Raw genomic sequence first — 22,298 nt, forward strand, 5'->3', positions numbered from 1 at the left:
TGAGTAACTTTCATTATAGAGTTTGTAGAGTTGCCATATGCCACCATTTATTTCTTTGTATTATCCCGTGCCTCTCATTAAGCTAGCCGATTTTGATTTAATTATACGAATTTGCTGTCAAATTACGCTCCTTTTGAAGAGCCCAACAACTTTTGAAAGGAATAACCACAAACAAATACGCAAACCATGCAATGTGTGCACAGAAGCAGAGGATATTTTGCCAACTGTGGTGCTCCACGTTTTGCCTTTCGCCTTACGTCGCTGCACCGCGTGCTTCCGTCGTCGCACACGAGCGCACACGCAGCCGCAATAAATCCACATATGGCAAATGGTATGCGGACAACACAACAGGCAACAGCTGCTGCAACATGCATATGCGCAACAACAACAACAACAATCGTCACAACAAAAAAAAGTTGCAGGCAACTTAGCACAAAAAGGCAGCAAAGCGTCGCGGAGCGAGAGAGCGCGAATGAGCAACTAAATAATGAAATTGCCAAATTAACATACCCGACACACTTGCCTTGGCCACTTTGCATGTTGGCCAATTTCATGTCAACTTAAATGTTGGCAGCCGGAAATACTGGATGTGTAGTAGCACGCATACCAGCACCTACGTGCATTTATTTCCATATGCAAGCAGGCGGGAGTGCAGTGCGGAGTGCAGCTCATAGGCAGTCGAGGCAGCCAAGCAGCCAATGTGGCAAGCATTTTGGCGGCCTGTATGCGTAAGGCTGTGGCTGCCACATGCGCCGCCAGTCTCAATTTCTGTCGCACTGTGCTCACAATTCACCAGCAACCGCATAGGCAACAACAGCAATCAGCCACACACACACGCGTGCACTCATGTGGCAGCTGGCAGTGGCGGCAATCAGTGGCAGTGGCAGCGTCGGCGAGCGGTGGCTGAATTAAGCCAATCATTTGCTGGATTTTCAACAGCCTTAGCTTAATTGAACTTGAAGAGTGGCCGGAGTTGCATGCAACTGGCTGGCGACTTTCGCAACGGCAACTTTTTCGTTGGTCTATGCTTGTGTGTTTGTGTGTGTTTATAGTAAAAGTAGCAATAGCTCGTGATTTTGCTGTGTTGTTGCCATATTTTTGCAGACTTTATTTATACCACTACTAGAATTCTGCATATATACATAGTATTTATATTATATAGTCGAGGCATAGGTATAGGCAGTTGACTCGCTTGTGTGCTTGCGTTGTTGTCACGCTGCGCCTGTTGGTTTGCGGAATTCCACCAGAACTTATTACCATAAAATTGTTGCGCGAAGACTAAGTGGAGCCAGCATGTCTGCCAATTAGTTGTGCTGCACTTTTTTCCTGTGCCTTTCCGGCTGTTTCTCAAGTTTGCGTTCCTACAAGATTCGTGTACACTTGTATGCATGTAAAGAGGTAAAAGAAGTAAGGAGGCGCTAAGTTCGGGTATAATCGAACATTTTATACTTTTACAACTTGCTTGGATTAAAGCCAGGGGATTAACTTCAAGTGCATACGATTTCTTAGTTATATGGGGTTTAGGATAAGTTTTCATCTGCTTAAAAGAAAAACACACTGTCTCAGTTTTATTAAGATAACTTTTATATTGGCCGATATATGGAGTATAAAGTCACCTGGAAGTTCGAAAGTCTTTATATTAAGATACGAGTATTAAGTATATGAGGGTTAAAGGAAGTATTGACCCGATTTAACTCATTTTTAAAACACAGAGTAACTACTATCAGGAAAGAACTCTGTCTGAATTTCAATTATGTATCTCACACATTGCCCGATATTTTCGGTAAAAAGTCAACTATAGGCTCTGCGGTCCATATATTCGCCACCTAGGAGCTTGAACAGTTTTGGTTTCATTAACGGAATTTTAAGTCATAAGACGGCACACCTAAAATTCATGCAAAGTTTTACCTTGATTATATTATTATTCTTGATTTGTAGACTGGAAAGTGAAAGTTTCAAAAGGAATTTAAATTTCTGTTATATGAGAAGTAGGCGCGGCTATAGTCCGATTTCGCTCATTTTCAGTATATGACTTAAGAACATTATAGGAATGCCACCAACCAAATTTTGGTGAAATCGGTAAGACGGATCTCGAGATATGTGAACCTAAAAATTGGCGGTACCACGGCTATCGTCCAATTTTTACCCCGGCTCCATTAGAGGCCTCTCATTCCCCCCTTGGGAATAAAATCTAACGTCTCTGGGCGTCTTTAGTTATTCATTTACCGCCTTTTTAGTAATTAAACAGTACCGTTATGTGGAAACTGAGCAGGGTTTATCTTCCGATTTTACCCATATTCACACTCTTCATAGGAGTTCTTATATTATTTGAGACAGATTTTGTTGTTGTAGCTTTAGTGGTTTAGGATATTTGTATATTAAACTCAATAGAGAGCGGGGCCACGCCCACTTTCTCAAAATTTTCTGTCCGCAGGTGCCCCTTGCTTCAGTGATCTCCTGCGTCAAATTCATATCTTAATTTAGTGCATAGTTATAGTACTTTATATGTTTTCGGTTAATTGGCGTTTTGTGGGCGTGGCAGTAGTCCGATTATGCCCATCTAAGAACTCGTAATTTTGTTTGTGTCAAGGAACGCTCATATTAAGTTTTATCAAGATATCTCAGTTTTTACTCAAGTTACAGCTTGCAGGGACGGACGGACAGACGGACAGACAGACAGTCCCCCGAATTTCTACTTTTTTCATCATTCTGATCATTAATATATATATATATATATATATATATATATATAACCCTATATCTATCGCGATTAGTTTTAGGTGATACGTAGGTAGGTGGAAAAACTATTCTACTCTATTTTAACATGTTGCAAGAGTATAAAAACAACAAAAAAATCTTTATATTACAAAATTACTTCTCGAATTGCTTATTAACAGTTCGCTTAAAATAATTTTTTTTTTGCTAATTTAATAAAAGTATAAAGCAAAGGTACGGACCAGATTTAGCCAGGAAGTGCTTGTTAGAAGTTAAAGGAAATGCTACAAGTACCACTTAAGCGGATATGTTAGATGCACCCATAAATAAGATTATAATTAGGCGTCATATAGTTTTGTTCAGCACATGAGAAAAGGAGAGAAAGAGGTTCAACTTAATGGTGAGGGAAACTCTTAAGTTACCCTGTCTGTTAAAGCAAAAATAATAAAAATATGGAGCAGTATTACCACTTAGTGCATTACTCTATTAATATAACAACTAATTTATTATTATATTCAGATCGAGAAGACTGCACCAAATCTCTTAAGCAGAGAAACAATGCAGCATATCTTGTGCACTTGTCCCGCATTGGCAAGACTACGCTGTAAGAATCTGGGGTTCTCACGGTATGATACACTGGAGCAGGTATCGATAGTGAGGCCACAGAGTCTATTAAAATTCGCGTTAAGCGCAGGCATCGTATCCAATGACTATTCCTCTTAGACTTAGCAAGTGTACTTATTGACCCACCAGATTAACCTAACTCCTCGTGGACCTAGTAACTGAACTCAATCTGGTATCGCAAAGGATCTGTGTGGCTCATTGACCTAACAGATTAACCTAACCTATTAATATATTCCATTACCGCCAGAGCCAAAGTAATGTGAATCTAAGGACTACTTTGTTGTAGCTTAGCCATAAATGCTATTGGGATCAACTTTAAAGGTTAGGTATTGGTTAAGAAATTCTGCTTGCTATTCTTAATGCAAAATTTGTCATCTGTTCAAACTTAAAGGTGTGCACGGAATCTCAGTGACCTCTTTTTCACCTCAAACAGTTGAAATAAAAGGAAAGTTACGCACGAGATTTTATTGGTTTAAAATTCATAATGAAAAGCAGGATGAACTCATTCGGAACAACATTTGAAATTTTTTAACCAAACTATGGTTGGTTCATCCGACACATCCCAAAGAACTTTTGTTCAAAAATGAAGCTCACTTTTGGTTTAATGGGTATGTTAATACACAAAGTTGTTGCTTCTGTAGTTCTCTAAGGGCAGAGGAAATCATTGGTCTATATTTCTTCGAAAATGGAACATTGTTACAGTCAATGAGGAAGGCATAGAGGTATGATTATTGACTTCTAATATCTGAATAAAAGGACATTGATCTGGGCGGCCTTTGGTTCCAAGAACACGGCGCTATATACTATACAGCCAAAACAAGAATTGATTTTAGAAGGAAACCTTTGGTGAGCGCATTATCTCGGGTCGTGGGCTTCCGACGTAGTCTCTAAAATCCTGCAATTTAACACCTTTAGACTATTTTTGTGGTTTTTTAAAGTCGCTTTTCTACGCAGATAAGACCGACACGATTGACGACTTGGAAAAGAATATTCTGCGGTTTATTGCTGACAAATAGCCCCTAATTGCAGCAAAAAAACGTCCATAATTCTGCTAAAATTTATTTGAGCCAGCCGCGACGGTCACACTTGCCCGAAATAATCTTTAAAACTTAATGGCAAACCCTTAACTTTATAACAAAGCTAAATTATTGGCTATAACATTAAATTGTATGATTTTTATTGCATTCTGAAAACCACATATCTTAACAAACACCCTTTATAATTGTATACATTATCTAAGGCTGCCAGTTTTATTCGATCCTACAAAAAATTTTCCTAACAGCGATTATTTTTCGATCGGTATAGAGAGGCCAAAGTGCGTTGCTACTTAAAAACTAACTGATCTCTGTGAAAAACTTAGAAACAGTTAATAAATATACACTTATTATATAATATTTCGGTATATTAACTGAAGTCATATATATTTTTTCACAGATTTTTTGTAATATATTTTTTTACTCACCATTAAATGTAATATAAATATATGACTAAATCTAAGGTCCCACAATCGTGTAGGACCTTTTTGAGGGCTCCACATTTTGGAGCTGTGCGCAATGTCAATGAATCTGAAAATGAGAAGAAAATGAATTTAGTAGAAAATGTAAAAAATACATATCAGTTTCTTTTTGTGAAATTAGTATTAGTTTAAAATTTTGTTTCTTAATTATGACTTTATAAAATGAATAGAAATCTTAATTTTGTTCACTTTCACTTTATATTTTCACACTTTATACTTACAAAAATATCCTGTGAAATAGTCAAGGCCATATCTTGAATAGTTTTTGGATGACAGCGTTCTAAAAAGCGACCGCTCGCAAGTATAATCCTATATGAGTGAAACTTTAAACGCGTTTTCCCGAAACAAGATTTTTCAAAATTGCTGATATCATAACTCATCGGAAAATTAACCGATCGACTTCAAATTAAAACTGAGTATTGTTGTCAAATTAAAACTGAGTATTGTTGAATACATTTACTATACAGTGACCTACGATCTTTTGGATTTGTTGAAGATTGTCAATTTGGCATTAAAAAAAAAAACGAAAATTTTTTACCTAAAAGAACGAGATTTTTTAATTACGTTATTTTGTTAATTTTCGATATTTTTCAAAGATCGCACGACATTGTATAGGAAATATCGCTAAGTTTAATAAACTTTTTGAATATTTTTGTTTAAGCTACTCGTTCAGCCGGAATTACGACAGCAGTTGGGACATTGTTTTTTTTGGCACCTCCGAAGACAGCTCATAACTCCGTTATTTTTCAACATTTTTGTAAAAAAAAAATTTTAAATATAGCCGAAAATATACCTTATTACGTTCAAAAAAGTTGAAAGTATTCAATACCGTACTTTCTCTTAAAAAAATTACGAAAATCGCCTAATTTTTCATGCGTTACACTGCTGTAGCCCCTTAATATTATTTATGAAGCACTAAGTTAAAATATCAATAAAACATTGTAATCTATGAACATAATTGGTTAGGGTGATATCTAAGGTCGTGCTGTGCTCCGGCTTTGGGTAGAGCTAAAACAACCATTTTCATACATTCTCGCGTAATTTTAAAATTTCCTACTAACACTACTACTCTCTGTGCTAAGTCGCTAGTCTCAATAAATCTACAGCGTTAGACTGATAGCCATTCGGTATCTATAGGATACTACTGTCTATTATTTCTTCTTCTTTATTGGCCTAGACACCGTTTACGCGGTTATAGCCGAGTCTACAACAGCGCGCCAGTTGTTTTTCCATTTCGCTGTTTGGCACCAATTGAAGACTCCAAGTGTTCCAAGGTCTTCCTATTCCTCCGCTTTTCCATGGTAAGCATAAATTATTTTTGAGATCTACCGATTTTGAGATAATTGCTTAAAATGCAAGTTGAATTCTCCTCCAACTGATTGCTTCTTAGAACGGTTCGGTTAGTACTGTCTTGCATTGATTAACGTTGCATATTTTATTTGCCCAGTGTGTAGTGGCCTTACTATCTGAAATTAAATCCAAGGTGTTGGGTTAAATCAGGTTCGTTGGCTGAACCAGAGATCACCCTGGACTATTATGTGCAGAACTCCTGTATACGTTATCATAACACAGCAAAGTGCCAATACAAATTTGCTCAGCCGTTTAATTTCTATTCCCACCAACTCGGTGCGATGTAAGCTCCAAGTGTTTAAGCCTTAACTTCGCACGTTTCCAAATGTTTTCACCTTGACTTCTTCCCTACAGCTTCTGCAGCTGGAATCTGTTAGAACTCTTAGAACTAGGGCAAAGAGCTTTGTGAATACTTTACTATCAATCTTGAGCTAAGATAATCTTGATACAACGCATGAACTGTAGATGGTCCAGCGCAGATCAAGCTGCCGCTAAGTCCAGCTATCAAGTAGTAGAACGCACAAGAAGAGGGGAGCACCAACCAGTTCCCATTCTACTGATAGTGGGAAATCTAAAGGGTTGTATCACATAAAGATCACTGAATTTAATGACTTGTGTGGATGTAATGTGATTTATTGAGGAAGAGTTGGCGCAGTATGGCTTGTTCCAAGCTCCTAAAGCTAACACCTTATTTCTAATATATTTCTCGTATGCTAAAAGACTTAAAATCACCGTTACTTTCGTAATAAATAGGTCTTAAGCACTCTGAACATTTCTTTCTAAATATTTCATGATTTTTAGGTAATTCCAAGTGAGAGATGTCGAAAAGAATACAGTTCGGTTATTATGTTGTTTATTCGTCAAGACTATTAGGCAGTCACTTAACTCTGCAAACATCTGAATTTCCAGCTTCCTTATGCATTTTGTTATCACACTTCCAGCCCTCGCTTGAGTCATGCTTACTTCACGGCAATTATGAAATATTTGAGCTTGACTATGTCTCCACTTGCGCCGAAAAATTTCAAAAATGCACTTCACGTTGCAAGCAAACACACACACACACACATACACGTATACACTTGCTTGCAATTATTTACTCGCATTCATGCAAGTGGCTTAAAGATGCGACTATTATGCAGCTAATTTGCCAAACTGACAGCGGAGATGCAGCCGGCAGCAGGCGGCAGGCAGAGAATTCTCATTGAGTTTAATGAGTGCATACTTGAGAGCGCTCACTCCCGGCGAAGACCCTGCTCGCCCCCCTTACTCGTTGACTTTTCATTGTTGCAGTATTCACCTACTAACCAGCACAGCTAACTACAGAAAGCAACAACAAAACAGTGTTTTGTGTACAACAACACAGCATACTTGAAATTGCAACGAATTTTAATGATCTTAACCCACTTTGGCGTAAAGTGAGGCAAAGTGAATGAGAAGTTAAGTTAAGTAGGAGTTGCTGTTGTTGCACTCGTTGTTGTTGTTGTAGCAACAGTGGCAGCCAAGCAGTTGGGGTTAGCAATTGCTGATTATGCGAATGCGAGCAGACGTGTGCAGCGTGACGAAACGACAGTGAGCGCCAGGGGGGCGAAGCTCCTTATTTATGTGTTTGTGTGTGTGTATGTGTGCCTGTGAGTTGGGCGCGCATGTTGCATGCCACATTCACTAGGCAAATGAATACGTTAAATTTGTTATAGAATTTAAAGCGATGCATTTCAATTTTCCACAGTTACACACACATATAAGCACATGCAACACACACACACAAACATACATATGCACATTACAGTTAAATACGCTGCACTGCAGTTGAACGTTGCAGTGTAATACAGCTAAATAGCTTGTTGTTGCATGCCACTATTGCCAGCAGCCAAAGCAACAAATTCAAAGCCAAACTACAACAACTAAAACAACCATAATAATAATAATATGTGGCAGACCTAAGCACGCATTTATACATATACACATCTATGTGTTTGTGTGTAAAAGTATATTCATGCGGCCAAAAAAGCGGCACACGCTCCAGGCGAGGGTCTCGGTCACTGCCTTTATGTCTGTCTTCATCTTTGTATTTTTATACCCTGAACAGAGTACGAAGTTTCTTATAGCCAAAAAGAATAGTCGGAGAATACCTGTATACGAAATACACATATGTGTGAGTCGAATTAGCCAAGATCGTCTCTCCCACTGTCCGCGAACTAGTCGCTCAGATTTTGTGATATCGATCTGAGGTTTTGCATCCATCTTTGTTTCTTCAAGGAGCTGCACATTTGTCGAAACCGGCGATATCGGACCGTTATAGCCTATAGCTGTCATACAAACTGACCGATCAAAATCAAGTTCTTGTAAGGAAAACTTTTTTATTTGATGAGATATCTCCACGAAATTTTGCATGGATTATTTCTCAGGATAACGGTATAATCTCTGAAGAAATTGTTTGGATCGGAAGAATATAGCATATAGCTGCCATACAAAGTGACCGATCAAAATCAAGTTTTTGTACGGAAATATTTTTTTTAGACAAGGTATTGTCCCGAAATTTGGCATAAGTTATTCTTCAAAGTAACGGTATAATCTCCCAAGAAATTATTCAGATCGGACAGCTATAATTCTTAGCTGCCATACAAACTGATCGGTCAAAATCAAGTTTTTGTTCGGAGAATTTCTTCATTCATCAAGATATCTCCATAAAATTTGGTACAGATCATTATCCAAGATAACGGTATAATCTCCGAAGAAATTATTCAGATCGGACGGCTTTAGTCTTTAGCTGTCGTACAAACTTATCGGTCAAAATCAAATTTTTGTATGGAGAATCTCTTCATTCAACAAGATATCTCCATAAAATTTGGCACAGATCCTTATCCAAGGTAACGGTATTATCTCCAAAGAAATTTTTCAAATCAGACAACTACAGCTTATAGCTGTTATACAAACTAATCAATCAAAGTTAAATTTTTGTATGGAAAACTTTCTTAGTTGACAAGATATCTACATGAAAATTGGCACAACTCAATATCGAAGATAACGGTATAATCTGCCAAGAAATTTTTTTAAATCGGATATAGCTGTCATACAAACCGATTTAAAAAAAATAGTTCTTGTAAGGAAATTTTTTATTTGTGAAGGGTATTATAGCTGCGGCGCAACCGAAGTTACCATTTTTTTGTTTTTGTAAAAGCGTGTAAGTTTGTCTGTGTCTGGCAACCGCATTCTAAGTGCCAATGTTGACGTTCGCGTTCACGTTACATTTTGACTGCTTTGAACTTTTTATGGCCGCTGCACGGCGCGTTGCTCACATTTCACAGTCGCTTGCCACTTGCCGCACATACCACACATGCCACACGGCAACTAGTTGCAATTGGCGGCATTATGGTTGCATGCTTGCCACACATATATTCACAGCCACAATTGTCGTTGTTGTTGTTGCATGCTTGCCACACATATATTCACTGCCACAATTGTTGTTACTATTATTATTGTTGTTGCTGTAGCCAGGCTGTAAGTACTGTGAAATCGCTGCAATTGCTGGCTTGTTGTAGCATAATTTATTGTTGGCAACAATGGTGATCGTTGCGGGTGCCAGGCGATATCCAGTTACCCACGCAATGTGCAACACACACACACATATACATAAACTTACTTAAACGCAGACGAACGTTAGTGCTCCCCAGTGCACATAGATTTTCCTACTCCGTTCTGCTCTGTTATCCACCGCCGCCTGTCTGTGTGCGTGTGTATGTATATGAGGGCATGAGTTGCAACAACGCCTCGTGGCAGCAATTGTTACTTGACGCTCTATACCTATGCGTGTTTATGTTGTTGCTGTTGTTGTTGTTGTTGGCAGCATGTGGCTCACCGTATTTTGTTGCTGATTGATTAAAGTTGATACGCTTTGTTGTGCATGTGGTGGTTGCGCCAACAAAACAACAACTACAATAGACTTAGTTAATATAGTATTATTGTTGTTGTTATTGTTGCTAGCGTTAGTTGGCAAGCACCCATGCCGCCAATGTGCAGTTGTGGGCGTTAGTTGTTGTTATTGTTTTTGTCTATTTAATTTTTCCCCGCACCGCTTTTGTTGCTGTTATTATTGCATTCATGCTGGTAATTGTGGCTTACTCCACTGCCACTCAGCAACTTAATGCACCGTGATTGTTGGCATTTAATTAAGTAATCAAGGCCGCACGCAGCGTTGCCAGCATGGGCAGAAATCGGCAAGCCAGCGTTGCATGTGAACTTGTGGTGGTGGTGTGTGTGTGTGTGTGTGGCTGTAAGTCGCTTTTGCAGTCGGCAGCATGACTTGGAATTGATGAGCACAATTAAAATGCTGTCAGCTGCTGAAATTTCTAAATAAATCCAATATATGTGCAGGTATGTGTGAGTGTAGGTGTATGTAGTGGTTGTGGTAAGCTCATACGCCCTCGCGGTCAAGCGCTCGTTATTAGCCGATTAGCAGCCTAATTTTTTCGCTAGATTTGTTTTTAATTAGTGGGTGGTTTGTTGCCGATTTAAGCTGCCCCAAGGGAACGCTTTTCATTAGCGCAGCTTTAGTTGCAAAACTTTGCAGCGCGGCCTTGTTTGTATGAAATTTTGGTAATTAGAGTTTGCTGTTGGTATAGTTGAGCATTTGAATTTCTATGGCTGAGTTTAACCTAGTTAATTGAAATTGTTTCATTTGGGGTTTATTGAAAGGTATATTTACCTTATTTTAAGTGTATTTAAAGCGAAGGGTGGACTTTTCCTACTTTAGAAGTTATGAGCGATGGTTATCCTTTATTTTAATTCAGAAACGCCGATATTCAGAAAATATTAAGAATTCTTTTATTTGAAAACTTCAGGGGCTACATGAGTTTCCTCGGGTAAAAAACACAAAAAAATTAAAATTTCATCCATAATATTTGATCTTCAAAAAATAAAATAATTTGGCTGCCGGGCTGAAAACTATGTAGTGTAATTGCCATCGAGCACTGATACACTGATTGAAATGATATTCTAACTTGCCGATACCATTTTTGTCGAGTGATTTGGCTTTGGCTTCAAAACCACCCTCTTTTCGGCAATTATATCTCCTTTTCTAGAAAATTTCTTTTCTCTTGCGATCTGAGATAAAAATATGTCACTCGGTGTACAGATTGGGAGAATAAAGTTGATGTGAAAGTAATTTCAAGACCATCATTTACATTGATTTGTGACATGGTGCATGACCTTTATAAAATCTCTTTTTTTGCGGAAATTGCTAAATTTTTTCGGCGATCTTATCTTCAAAACGTCCAATAACACTATATGATAATTATTTAAGTGATTGAGATAGAATAATCAATTCATAATTTTTTTCGTTGTTTTCGTTTGTAGCCTCCCTTGCACTTCCACTTCATTCATTGTTTTTAGTATCTGGTTTGCAGCTTTCTTTTTTCTCCAAAAAGTAGTGAAATCCATTTTTCATCAACTTTTATACTATAATAATGACTGGGGTATATTAAGTTTGGTAAGATCTTTCTAACACTCACAAGAAATCGTCGGAGATCATATATATACCTAGATATTAGGTATATCAATTAACAGTATGGCGAGAAGAGTCGGTTTAGACATGCCCGTCGGTCTGTCTGTATATACGTGAATTAGTCTTTTTATTCTTTAGATATCGATTTAAAATTTTATAGGACCTCCTCCTCAAGAACTTGTTCATTTGTCGGAATTGACGATATAGAATATAAGTGCCATCAAACTGGTCGATCACAATCAAGTAAGAAACTTTCTATATGTGAAGCGTATTTTTCAAAACACCAAAATCTACGTAATATAAAATGCTATACTATATATTACGGAGAAATCGTTTGACACCTATCTAATTTTTTAAGAGGTTGTTTCAAGGTCAACTTTTGAAGCAATTGAGTTGAATTCTAATGGCAATAAGATCTTTTCGGCCTGGTACTGATGGAATTTGAGATATCAGAACTATTCTCGAAAATGCTTTGGTCTTTTAAGCGCCTGCAAACAAAGAATAGTAATTTAATGTGAGTCATAGCTACTGAGCTATACAAATGCCATATATATTTACCATAGTTATTGAGATATAAATTCTACTGAAACCGAATTTTTCATTTTCCCATTTTCTGTCCCAAACCGATCCACAGCCAAGATCAATATACAAGTATGTAAAGACTCTTAACATTGACTAACCTCGCCGTTCTCAGTACGACGATCACCTCAAGGGCAACTCATTAAATTTGTGGCAGCAATCAGTAATCGAACAAATAACAGATCAGCACATACACACACACACACTAACATAAACAAAAGCAGAAAGAAAACTCTTGTTCAATGAAAGGCGGCAGCACGTAAACCAAAACGATAAAAACGGACTGTGGCAACAAGAAATTTGTAAACATAAAAAGTGGAAAAGAAAAACAGAACATTGAAACTCAAGTCAAGGCATGAAGAAATGAAAAAAAAACATGTACAACAACAAATCGCGTAAAATGTGTATGACTGCAAGGTAGCCAAAGATCAGTGAAGATCAACGTTGAATAGCGCCAATAACCCAAAAACAAATTTCTGTACAAATAAAGCGTGCACGCGAATGCGATCGTATGCATTATGGTACATGTCCGCAAAGCCAATAAGAATTTTAAAAGCTCACTCATAGCTCATAATACCTGGCCGTGCGCCTGGCCCTGGTAACGGGCTGGGAAAAAATATGGAATATGGCTAAAGTGCGCCAACGCCATTCACAGCGTTCACAAGAGATGTAACCAAGAATGAACAGAGAGCGGGTGAAAAACGGAAATTTAAACGAAAAATAATTCGTGACCCATAACCGAAACAATTTGTAAAGTCATAAATGCGCCGCACAAAGCCAGCCGGGAGATCGCTTAATGGCGCGTTGCGCGATCAGCCCGTAAAAGGCCATAGAATGTTGTGCGAGGAGCGTGTGTCTTGTGTGTGCTTGCATTCACTCTACAAAAGAAGCTTTGTCGGCGCAGCTGAATATGTGCAGAGCAACGTTTCCATTATTAGTATGCGATCAGCGATCACCGCCACGATCGTCATAACAATTCTTAAATGATGACGAGGTTGTCAAGAAAAAAATACGAAAAAAGTCATGTTCAAGTGAAAAGTGGAAAGGATACGGCCACAAAATATTATGTGTGTAAAATTTTGTACACACTTTAAAGTTATTGCCGTGTTTTTGTTCTTGTTTGGAGGCGCTGTGCGCCGTGAGGCGGTGACTCAAAAACGTAGCGTCGGCAACAAGTGCGCTTCGGGCGCTTTGTTTTTGTGCAAGTTTTTGTGTGCTTGGGCGAACTTTTTGCTACAAATTTCGGGTTTAAATTTCAATCTGCACGTACCGTAATTACAGGGTGTCTCAGTGAGAAGGTGTATTTTAAATAATTTTTGGAATTTTTTGCTTTTGTTTTAATTAAACTGGGCGGAACCTGTTTACGGTACTATTTTTGAAAAAAAAAATCAGCTTTATCGGGACGACTCGAGCAAGAACCTGTTTTATACCCAAAATCATTCGAACAAACTAACGAGATATGTTGAGCTCTCTTGCGATTTTCAATTACAATATACTTACTTTCTAATATTTTCATCAGGTGAAGAGGTATTTAAAAAATATTGTATTTATTCATTTCGAAGTCGAATTATAAGAGTATTCTTTAAATAATCGTTTCAGTTTTTTTTTTTAACTGAATTATTATATATTATAAAATTTCTTTTTTATAACGAGGAAAAGGCAAGAGTCCTTCTAAAACACCGTATAATCGTCAAGTGAGCATTGCTAAGATCTCCAAAGCCAAAGTCTTGATATAAGCTGCGGGTTTTGTATTATAATAAAGTTGTCTCAGTGATTTTAGCCTTGGCGTAACAACAGTATTGGTTTTTTGGACATACTTAATTGTTTGACACAACTATCTGAAGAGAGTTGAGGTAAAAAAAAATATATTTTTCATATATATCCAATATTTAAGCAATTGTCGAATAATACGCGATATTGTCACAATTTGTAGGCTTTTGTATCCGAACCACTCCCACTCTCTTCTAATATGCTGGGATTCTTTTTTTTTTTCCTTAGTTTGATAGTGAACGAAGGCAAGATGAAATTACTCCTGTTACATTAAGCAAATAGTCGTCGCAGTCGCGACTTGGCTCCCACGTCACTGTTAGCAGTCACTACTTCGAAGTCGTAGAGAATTTCATCTATCTTGGAACCAGCATTAACACCAACAACAACGTCAGACTCGATATCCAACGCTGCGAATTAAGAGGAAGCGGCTCCGAGAAGAACGAGGGGCGCGCTGTTGTAAACTCGGCTATAACCACGTAAGCGGTGTCTACCCCAGTAAAGAAGAAGAAGAAGTTTTGTAAACCTTTTTTTATAATCGCCTGAAATTGCATTGCCAAAAATCCAGTATTGTATATTTCGCACCTTTTTTTAAGAAGCGAAAGTTCGTGTAATGATTTTTACTATGAAGAAAACTCGAACAACGAGTATGCTTGAAATTTTGTGTTTCGAATGGAATCACGGCGAGGGAATCGCTGAATTCTTATCGGTCGACTCATACCAATTTGTTTAATGTTTTGCGTATAAAGCATATCATTGCCTAAACGTTTGCAAAAAGGACGTCTATTAGAGGTCACAACAGAGATACGTATACTTGACAACGTATGGACGGACCCGACATTCTGTAAACACAATATTACTGACAACACTGAACCCCATCCCACCCGAAGCTTGTATGACAAAGAACTATATGGAAAATTGGATTAAATGCCGACATGCTTATATTGGCTCAGAATGTTTCTAATTGAATGCGATAACAAATATTAGTATTTAAATGCAATATGTTATATTTTCTTCACTTATATGTTTTTTTTTGGCATAAGTCCGGCTCAAATTTCACCAGATTGTATAGACTTTAGTTGCCCGGAATTTTTTTTCGCTGAAATCCTAACCCCTGTGCGTAGATTGTTGGAATTTATAATAATTTATATAAGCTTAATTTCACTCTATAATACTTTATAGTTTAAGTATGTCATGTTATTTGTCAGACGCGACTTCAAGGCTGTCAGCTGTCGTTCGACACCGATGTGACACAAAATGCGTGGTATTTGACAATCGTAAAAACTCAATCAGCAGTCAGATTTCTGTTGAAAAACTGAATATAACAAGAAAATATATGTGCACATATATATCTATTATAATTTCACAAGTTGTGTTTCTTACTTTTGGCTCACTTTTTTATGCCAATAAACATTAAATCATTAACCTATTTTGTACATAAATTAAAGCTTAAGTAACAAAATTCAACTCCCACATGGTAAATATTTGCGGGTATATACTTGTATGTATACGAATATATTTATAGTTTTTATTCAGTAAAGAGTGATAATTAAGATTGTCTTTATGAATAGAAAAAAAAACGAATTATATCCGAAATTTAGTTTAAAATTTTCAACGCAAAAGAAGAAAACACAATGACTTCGGCTGCTCCGAAGCTATAATACTTTTCTCAGGTGTTGTGGCAGCTTATGCTTATGTTTTAATGGTTCGATCTGAACAGTATATTCGGAGATTATTGCCTTGCCTTGGACAATAAAACTTGACAAATTTCATGAAGATATCTCAACAAATAAAAAAAATTTCCTACAACGACTTAATTTTGATCGTTCAGTTGGTATGGCAGCTAAATGATATGGTGATCCAATATCGGTGGATTCGGTAGTGGCTTCTTGTGGAGTAAAAAGCTATGCAAAGCTTTAGATCGATATCTGAAAAATTGAGGGACAAGTTTACGTATATATAGAGGGTCGGTATATACAGCGGGTTATCCAAGTATAGGTAGTTTTTTAAAGAGTTTTTTTTGTCAGATCACTCATGAGTCGTGTCAAACTGTCATGCTATTTTTGTTCAATATTACTGAAAGACTTACGCCTGAACAACGTTTACAAATAGCTCAACTTTAATAGGAAAATTCAGCTACTGTAAGAATGTATTTCGTGGGCATCGCTAAACTTATGGTCAACATAATAGGCTTACTGGGCTTACTATTCGCAACGCCATCACCCATCTTGAGACCCAACATTCATTGTTGCATAATATTCGACCGAACAGACCACATCCAACACGCAGTGAGGAAAATATAGCAGACGTAGCTGAGAGTGTACAGAAAGACCGTGGAGAGTCGATTGGACGCCATTCGCAGCTACTCGGACTGACGCATGGAATGACTTGGTGCATTTTACTTTGTGATCTTAAATTAAAAGCGTACAAAATACAGCTTGTGCAAGAACTGAAGTGCTCGACATTTTCAAGGGACTATGCTTAACTCTGTAAGGTCTTGAAAAGTTCCAAGAAGATGAGATCGAGCCAAATTTCATTCAGCGATGAGGCCCGTTTCTGAGATAATGGGTATGTAAACAAACAAAATTGCAGCATTTGGGACGAAAGGAAACCTGAAGAGGTTCAAGAGCTGCCATTTCATCCAGAGAAAACTAAAGTTTGGTGTAGTTTGTGGGCCGGTGAAATCATTGGTATATATTTTTTTCGAAAATGATTCCGGTGAGAACGTAATCGTCAATGGCGACCGTTATCACGCCATGATAATTGACTATTTAATACCTAAAATTGAAGCTCATGACCTTGGCGACATTTGGTTTCAACAAGACGACGCTAATGCCTAAACATCGCATCTATGAATGGATTTATTGAGAGAACACTTCCTTCAGCAGATAATTTCACGTTTTGGCTACGTCGATTGGCCACTAAGATCTTTTTCCTGTGATATGTAAAATCTAAGATTTATGCCAAGAGTCCCAGTTTGATTTAGGCTTTGGAGTAAAGCATCACGCATGTCATTCGCCAGTTACCAGTCGAAATACCCGAATGAATCATTGAAAATTAAACTCAACGGATGGACCATCTGAAACATAGCCGCGGCCAATATTTGAAAGAGATAATTTTCAAAAAATAAATGCTAAAGAATGTACTTTCGAATGATAAAAAACATTTTTCATTAAATTTGAAGTTTATGGGTTTTTTCTTAAAAAAAAGGGGCCTCGAATAGGATTAACCTTTATATACTTAGTATGATCTCCGCGGTGTGCTTCTAGCCTATTCGGTGATAAAAAATAATATTCTCGAAATCTTTTTCTAAATAAGAGCGGCCAACCTTACACATGATAAAATTATATGACTTCAGCCATGAGCTAAGACGTTCTGCCACTTTATGAGTTCTAATAACCAACGCCCTCCGTAAACCTACCCCCCTAAAAGTCGTTGGTAAACCGGACTAAAATAATTTCGAAAATTGATATGCAAGTCGATTTTGTTGAAATATTCTCTTCTTAATTAGTTGTATGCAACTTTATTGAAAGAGTTTAAAAACACCCCAACGAAATCAAAACCCTCGCCAAAACTAAAAAAACTAACGGTAAAACTAGTTCGAGTTTGATTTATGCAAAATGCAAGTAGAAACGCACTATTTAACCGACGTTGCAAGCAGCTGCGCTTGTGCCAATTTTATGGCTGCTTCTTTCACGGCGCCGCATTGTGCCGGCCGAGTGGAGCCGGTCAACCAGCGTCAAATCCATTATAAACAAAGTGGTAAATATGCGTTTTCACTTTTCACTTTTTCTTTTAAAAATAAAATGGAAAATCAAGTAGATTTGCTTGAAATAAAAATAACCGCAAATTAGCGGTACTCGCAACTGTATTAGAGATAAATATAAGATAATAACAACAAAATGCTTTAAAACGCACAACAACAATAAAAGCTTGCAACATACAACCATTTTGATAGATGAGCTGACTGGTGCAAGAAAATGCAATAAAACAAAACAACAACAAAATTACAAAAATGCTTATAGACGGCACTGAAATCGCCAGACGTGTGAGCAGCGGCATTCGAACCGAAATAACTGCCCGCGCTTTCAAACGTATACCGCAATCGCAAATTAACTGTGTTTTATAAAACAACAACAACAACTTGTGCTGCTACAATTGATCGGGCGAAAGAAGAAAAGAAAGATGTTTACACATAAAATACATAAAATCGAAACCACTTTCGAATCGAACGGCGCTGAACCGTCACTGCACGCTGCACGACAGCACGCAGCCGCCGAACGCCGAACGCTGGCACAGAAACACAGAAATTAAAATCATACTTTTGGTCCAACATGCAATTTTCAAATGCATTTAAAACGCAACGGAACTGCATGTAAATATGTATGTGCTATATATATCTACATGTTATGCTATGAGAAGCTATGCTATGTGGTGCTATGCTATGCTACATACTTGTATGTTATGAGATGCGATGCTATGCCATACTATGCTATGTCCATGTACCAAACATATGTACGCGTCAGGCCTGTCGCGTTGCCGCTTCGTATCGATTGGCACTGCATCGTGTTATTAGTAACGGTTAATTTAGACGGACATTACATTTCACCAACTCTGCGCATGCGTCATCGCTGTAGAAATCAAAATCACTCATTGCGCCCAAGAGTCTGATAATTATCAACCAACAAGAGGTATGAGTATGTGTGTGTGTTTATAGGCGATCGTCTCCATCAATGGCAAGTGGACAGCGCTGGCTGATGGCCGGCAGTTGGTGGGTGGAAAAGTTGTGTTATTAAATACACACATACAAAGCATTAGTTGTTACACACATACAAAACAAAGTTGTTGCCGCTAAATACCAGTACATCCACAAATAACTACCTACATACATTGTTGGTTTGTTGAGCGTGTGTGTGCGCACTTGCCTAAGTGCTTGTAAATGATATGGAAATTTATAAAGTTGTTGGCATTGCCATTGCCGTTAGCATTGAAGCGTACCGTTTACTTTCTTCTTTCTGCTATTTTAAGCCCAACTAGTTTTCCAACTTTTTCATTATTTTCATTTTTGTTTTGGAAAACTAAGCGCCGCTGCGTGGCAAGTGAGCATAGCGTTTATTGCCGGTTTTTGAGTTAATTATAAGTAATTTTACTTAATTTAATGTAGCTTTTAAGCACTTGTAGTATAAGTATACACATACTTGTGGAAGTTCTAAATATGTCTTTGATCAAGAAAACACTTTTAAAGTGAATAAGAATGTTTGTAAGTATTTATTTGAGTGGCCTGACAATATAGAGCCCTTAAATAGGCACACCTTTGATCATTTATTCTAGAAGTAAGGCAAAGAAATCGAGGTTCTCTTCTTCAAGAGTATATGATTTTATGATAGCAAAAAGACGGTCTTCAAAAAAAGGATATTTATTTGAATTTTTTTTCGAAAAAAATATATTAACCTACAAAAAAATTCTACAATGTTCACTTAAAACGAATCTATCGAATAAAAAAGTATATGAAACATCCATCCATCAGTAGCACTCCTTTTTATTGATGTACATAGGAGTACTTGACGCCAAAAAACAAAAAATTGTTTAGATATTTCTCATATAAACCGATGTATAATCCTTGTCTTATAAGGTTTAAAATGAAGCAGAGAGACGGACGCCTTTGCCAATGTGGAAAGAATCATAAATCTTCCGCAGAACCTTTCTCTCGAAAACTCGTATTGCCGACTCATCAGATGTTATCATCGTCCATGTCTCTGTACCATATAGCAGAACGGAAATAATGAGTGACTTATAGAGTTTGGTCTTTGTTCGTCGAGAGAGGACTTTACTTCTCAATTGCCTACTCAGTCCGAAGAAGCACCTGTTGGCTTGCGATGGATTTCTGGGCTGATGTTATTATTTGTAAACACCGGTTCCAGGATAGACGAAATTATCTACGACTTCGAAGTTATGAGTGTCAACAGTGACGTGGGAGCCAAGTCGCGAATGCGACGACTATTTGTTTGATGACAGGAGATTTTCGTCTTGCTCTCGTTCACTGCTAATCCCATTTGCTTCGCTTCTTTGTCCAACCTCGAGAATGATTTGCGACTGCGGCTAAAAACTCTCAAGGACCGAATTTCCATCAGCAAATCGCTGCTGAATCTCAAAAAAATCTGTCCATATCTGTAGCGGGCAATGTCAACCGTAATTTGTCTGACAGGATTGACAGGGAATTGTCTACTATAAGGCGATCTCATACGACCAAACTCTTACGTCGCACCTTCACTGTATACAACTAGACCGCCTGTAGGAAGAAATCGCCCAGAAACGTGAGAGGAATTGTATTTAATCAAGACAACGCCAGGCCACACACATCGTTGGTGACTCGCCAGAAGCTATTGCAGCTTGGCTTTCGAGGCCCTTATGAATTCAACTTATAGCTGAGACCTGGTACCAAATGATTTTTACTTACTCTTTCCTATGGTGAATAGGTAACTAGTGAAAAATTCACCTCAAGTGGAGATAGTAAAAATTGAAGGTTTCTGTGAGACATTATGAATTTACTTTCAAAGTAGCAATATTTGGCCTAAATACGATTATTATAAGTATGCTTATTTTTAATAAACTTTTCAGTTTGTATGGCAGCTATAAGCTTTAGTGGTTTGCAAAATTTAGTATTTAGTGTACTCAATTAAATATTTCCATACGTGTCTTTTTCAAAATATATTTGTTAAAGTTTCCATGAATTCTACTACCTAAACTAGTCCACACCGAATTCCATCATTTCTAAAATGTGTCATAAAATATTGAGTGAAGAAACTATTTTCTCATAAAAACTCGTGAAAGTTATTAAATATTTGTCTTTCATTTTCCACGCCACCGAACGTCTGCCAAATACCTGTTTAAAATGAAATAAAGCACAAATTCTTTGTTTGACATACCACAAATTCTCTAACCGTTTGCCATAAGCAAGTGCCGTTAGTGAGCTGCGAATATGCTGCTTACAGCGATGACACTTTGCCATACTTATGTGAATACATATACACATACTATCTCTTCTGCTTTTATGCGCATATACTCGTACTTGTTGTAAATACGCAGTTACTTTGCCACTTCCGCGTTCACTTTCATGTCCACGCGCTTCTTTTTGGAAGTATTTACAAGATTTTTATTATTTTTTTGCTTGCTTTTGGGCTTACATTTCATTTTTACGTTCTCCGCATAATCATACATGCATGTAAGTACGTATGTGGGTATAATATGTTCATAAGTCTGTCATTACAACTGTTCAACAGTCTTTAAATATTTATATGTACATGAAAAAAGCTCTGTCTTTGTCCGTCTTTCTTTGCTTTTTCGGTTTCTTTTTTTTCTGCATCTCTTCGCGTTCTATTCATTCATTTCTTTTGGCAGTGGCGCTCGCTCTCGGCGTCATTATTATTTGTTTAACATCATTTTCATTGGTTTCCGTTTGTTGGCTTTGTTGAGTTTGGTGCCTTTTTAATTTAATGATGCTCATATCGGCATATTATCATAATAGTAATTTACTGATTCTGTTCTGTGGGTTTCATATTTACACATAAGTATATTTACCGACATACGATGTAATTGTGATGAATTGTTATTTTATCAAATCGGAAATAATTTGTTGAAAAGGTATTTGTGGAATTTGGTTAAATTATTGTTTCAGGGGGTATTTGAGTTCAGAAATATAAAAAAAAATATTTTTACAAAATTAACATTAAACAATATGTCTACAAGGGGATTTTTCAAAATTCAAACCATTTCAGGATAGATACTTTGCTGAACCGACATCCAAACTGGTTCGTTTTTCGCGGCATTGTGTTTTCAAAACGATACCCTCCATTCCTCAGATTCTACTAAACTATTTTAACCGACAGTTTTAGAGAGTCTTCTTTATAAACTTTTTTATGTCTGCAACTGGCCATATGCCAAATAAATTTAATTTTTACTATTTTTGAAAATTTTTAATTATCAAAAAAAAGCGGTACAGAAACAATTTTTTGTTGCAGGAAATCGCATTTCGTGAATTCTTTTTTTTTTCCCAGCTCCCATGTACCTAATACCACGGCTTTCGAAATTCTAGGTAACTTTACACCGCATATATTGGCCAATATATGAATTATCTCCATGAAAATAAAAGAGCCTGTGTTACTTGTGCCTAAAATGGATAAAATTGGGAGAAAACTTATAAGGGGGTATATAACAAACATATAACATCGGGGTGAATTTACTCGACAT

At 37.3% G+C, this 22,298-nt stretch overlaps 1 protein-coding gene across 2 annotated transcripts in view; it reads right to left on the reverse strand.

The window, feature by feature from the left end:
* LOC105224371 (uncharacterized) overlaps positions 1-22,298 on the reverse strand; it is a 72,469-nt gene that overhangs the window by 16,729 nt on the left and 33,442 nt on the right. For both annotated transcript variants that reach the window (XM_049455202.1, XM_049455201.1), the window contains one exon: positions 4,802-4,904. In XM_049455202.1, coding sequence (XP_049311159.1) covers positions 4,802-4,876 — 75 coding nt within the window. In that variant the 5' untranslated portion in view covers positions 4,877-4,904. The remainder of the gene's footprint in view (positions 1-4,801; positions 4,905-22,298) is intronic.

The sequence above is a fragment of the Bactrocera dorsalis genome, chromosome 4, assembly GCF_023373825.1.
Source record: "Bactrocera dorsalis isolate Fly_Bdor chromosome 4, ASM2337382v1, whole genome shotgun sequence".
In the NCBI taxonomy this organism is placed as follows: Eukaryota; Metazoa; Arthropoda; class Insecta; order Diptera; family Tephritidae; genus Bactrocera; species Bactrocera dorsalis.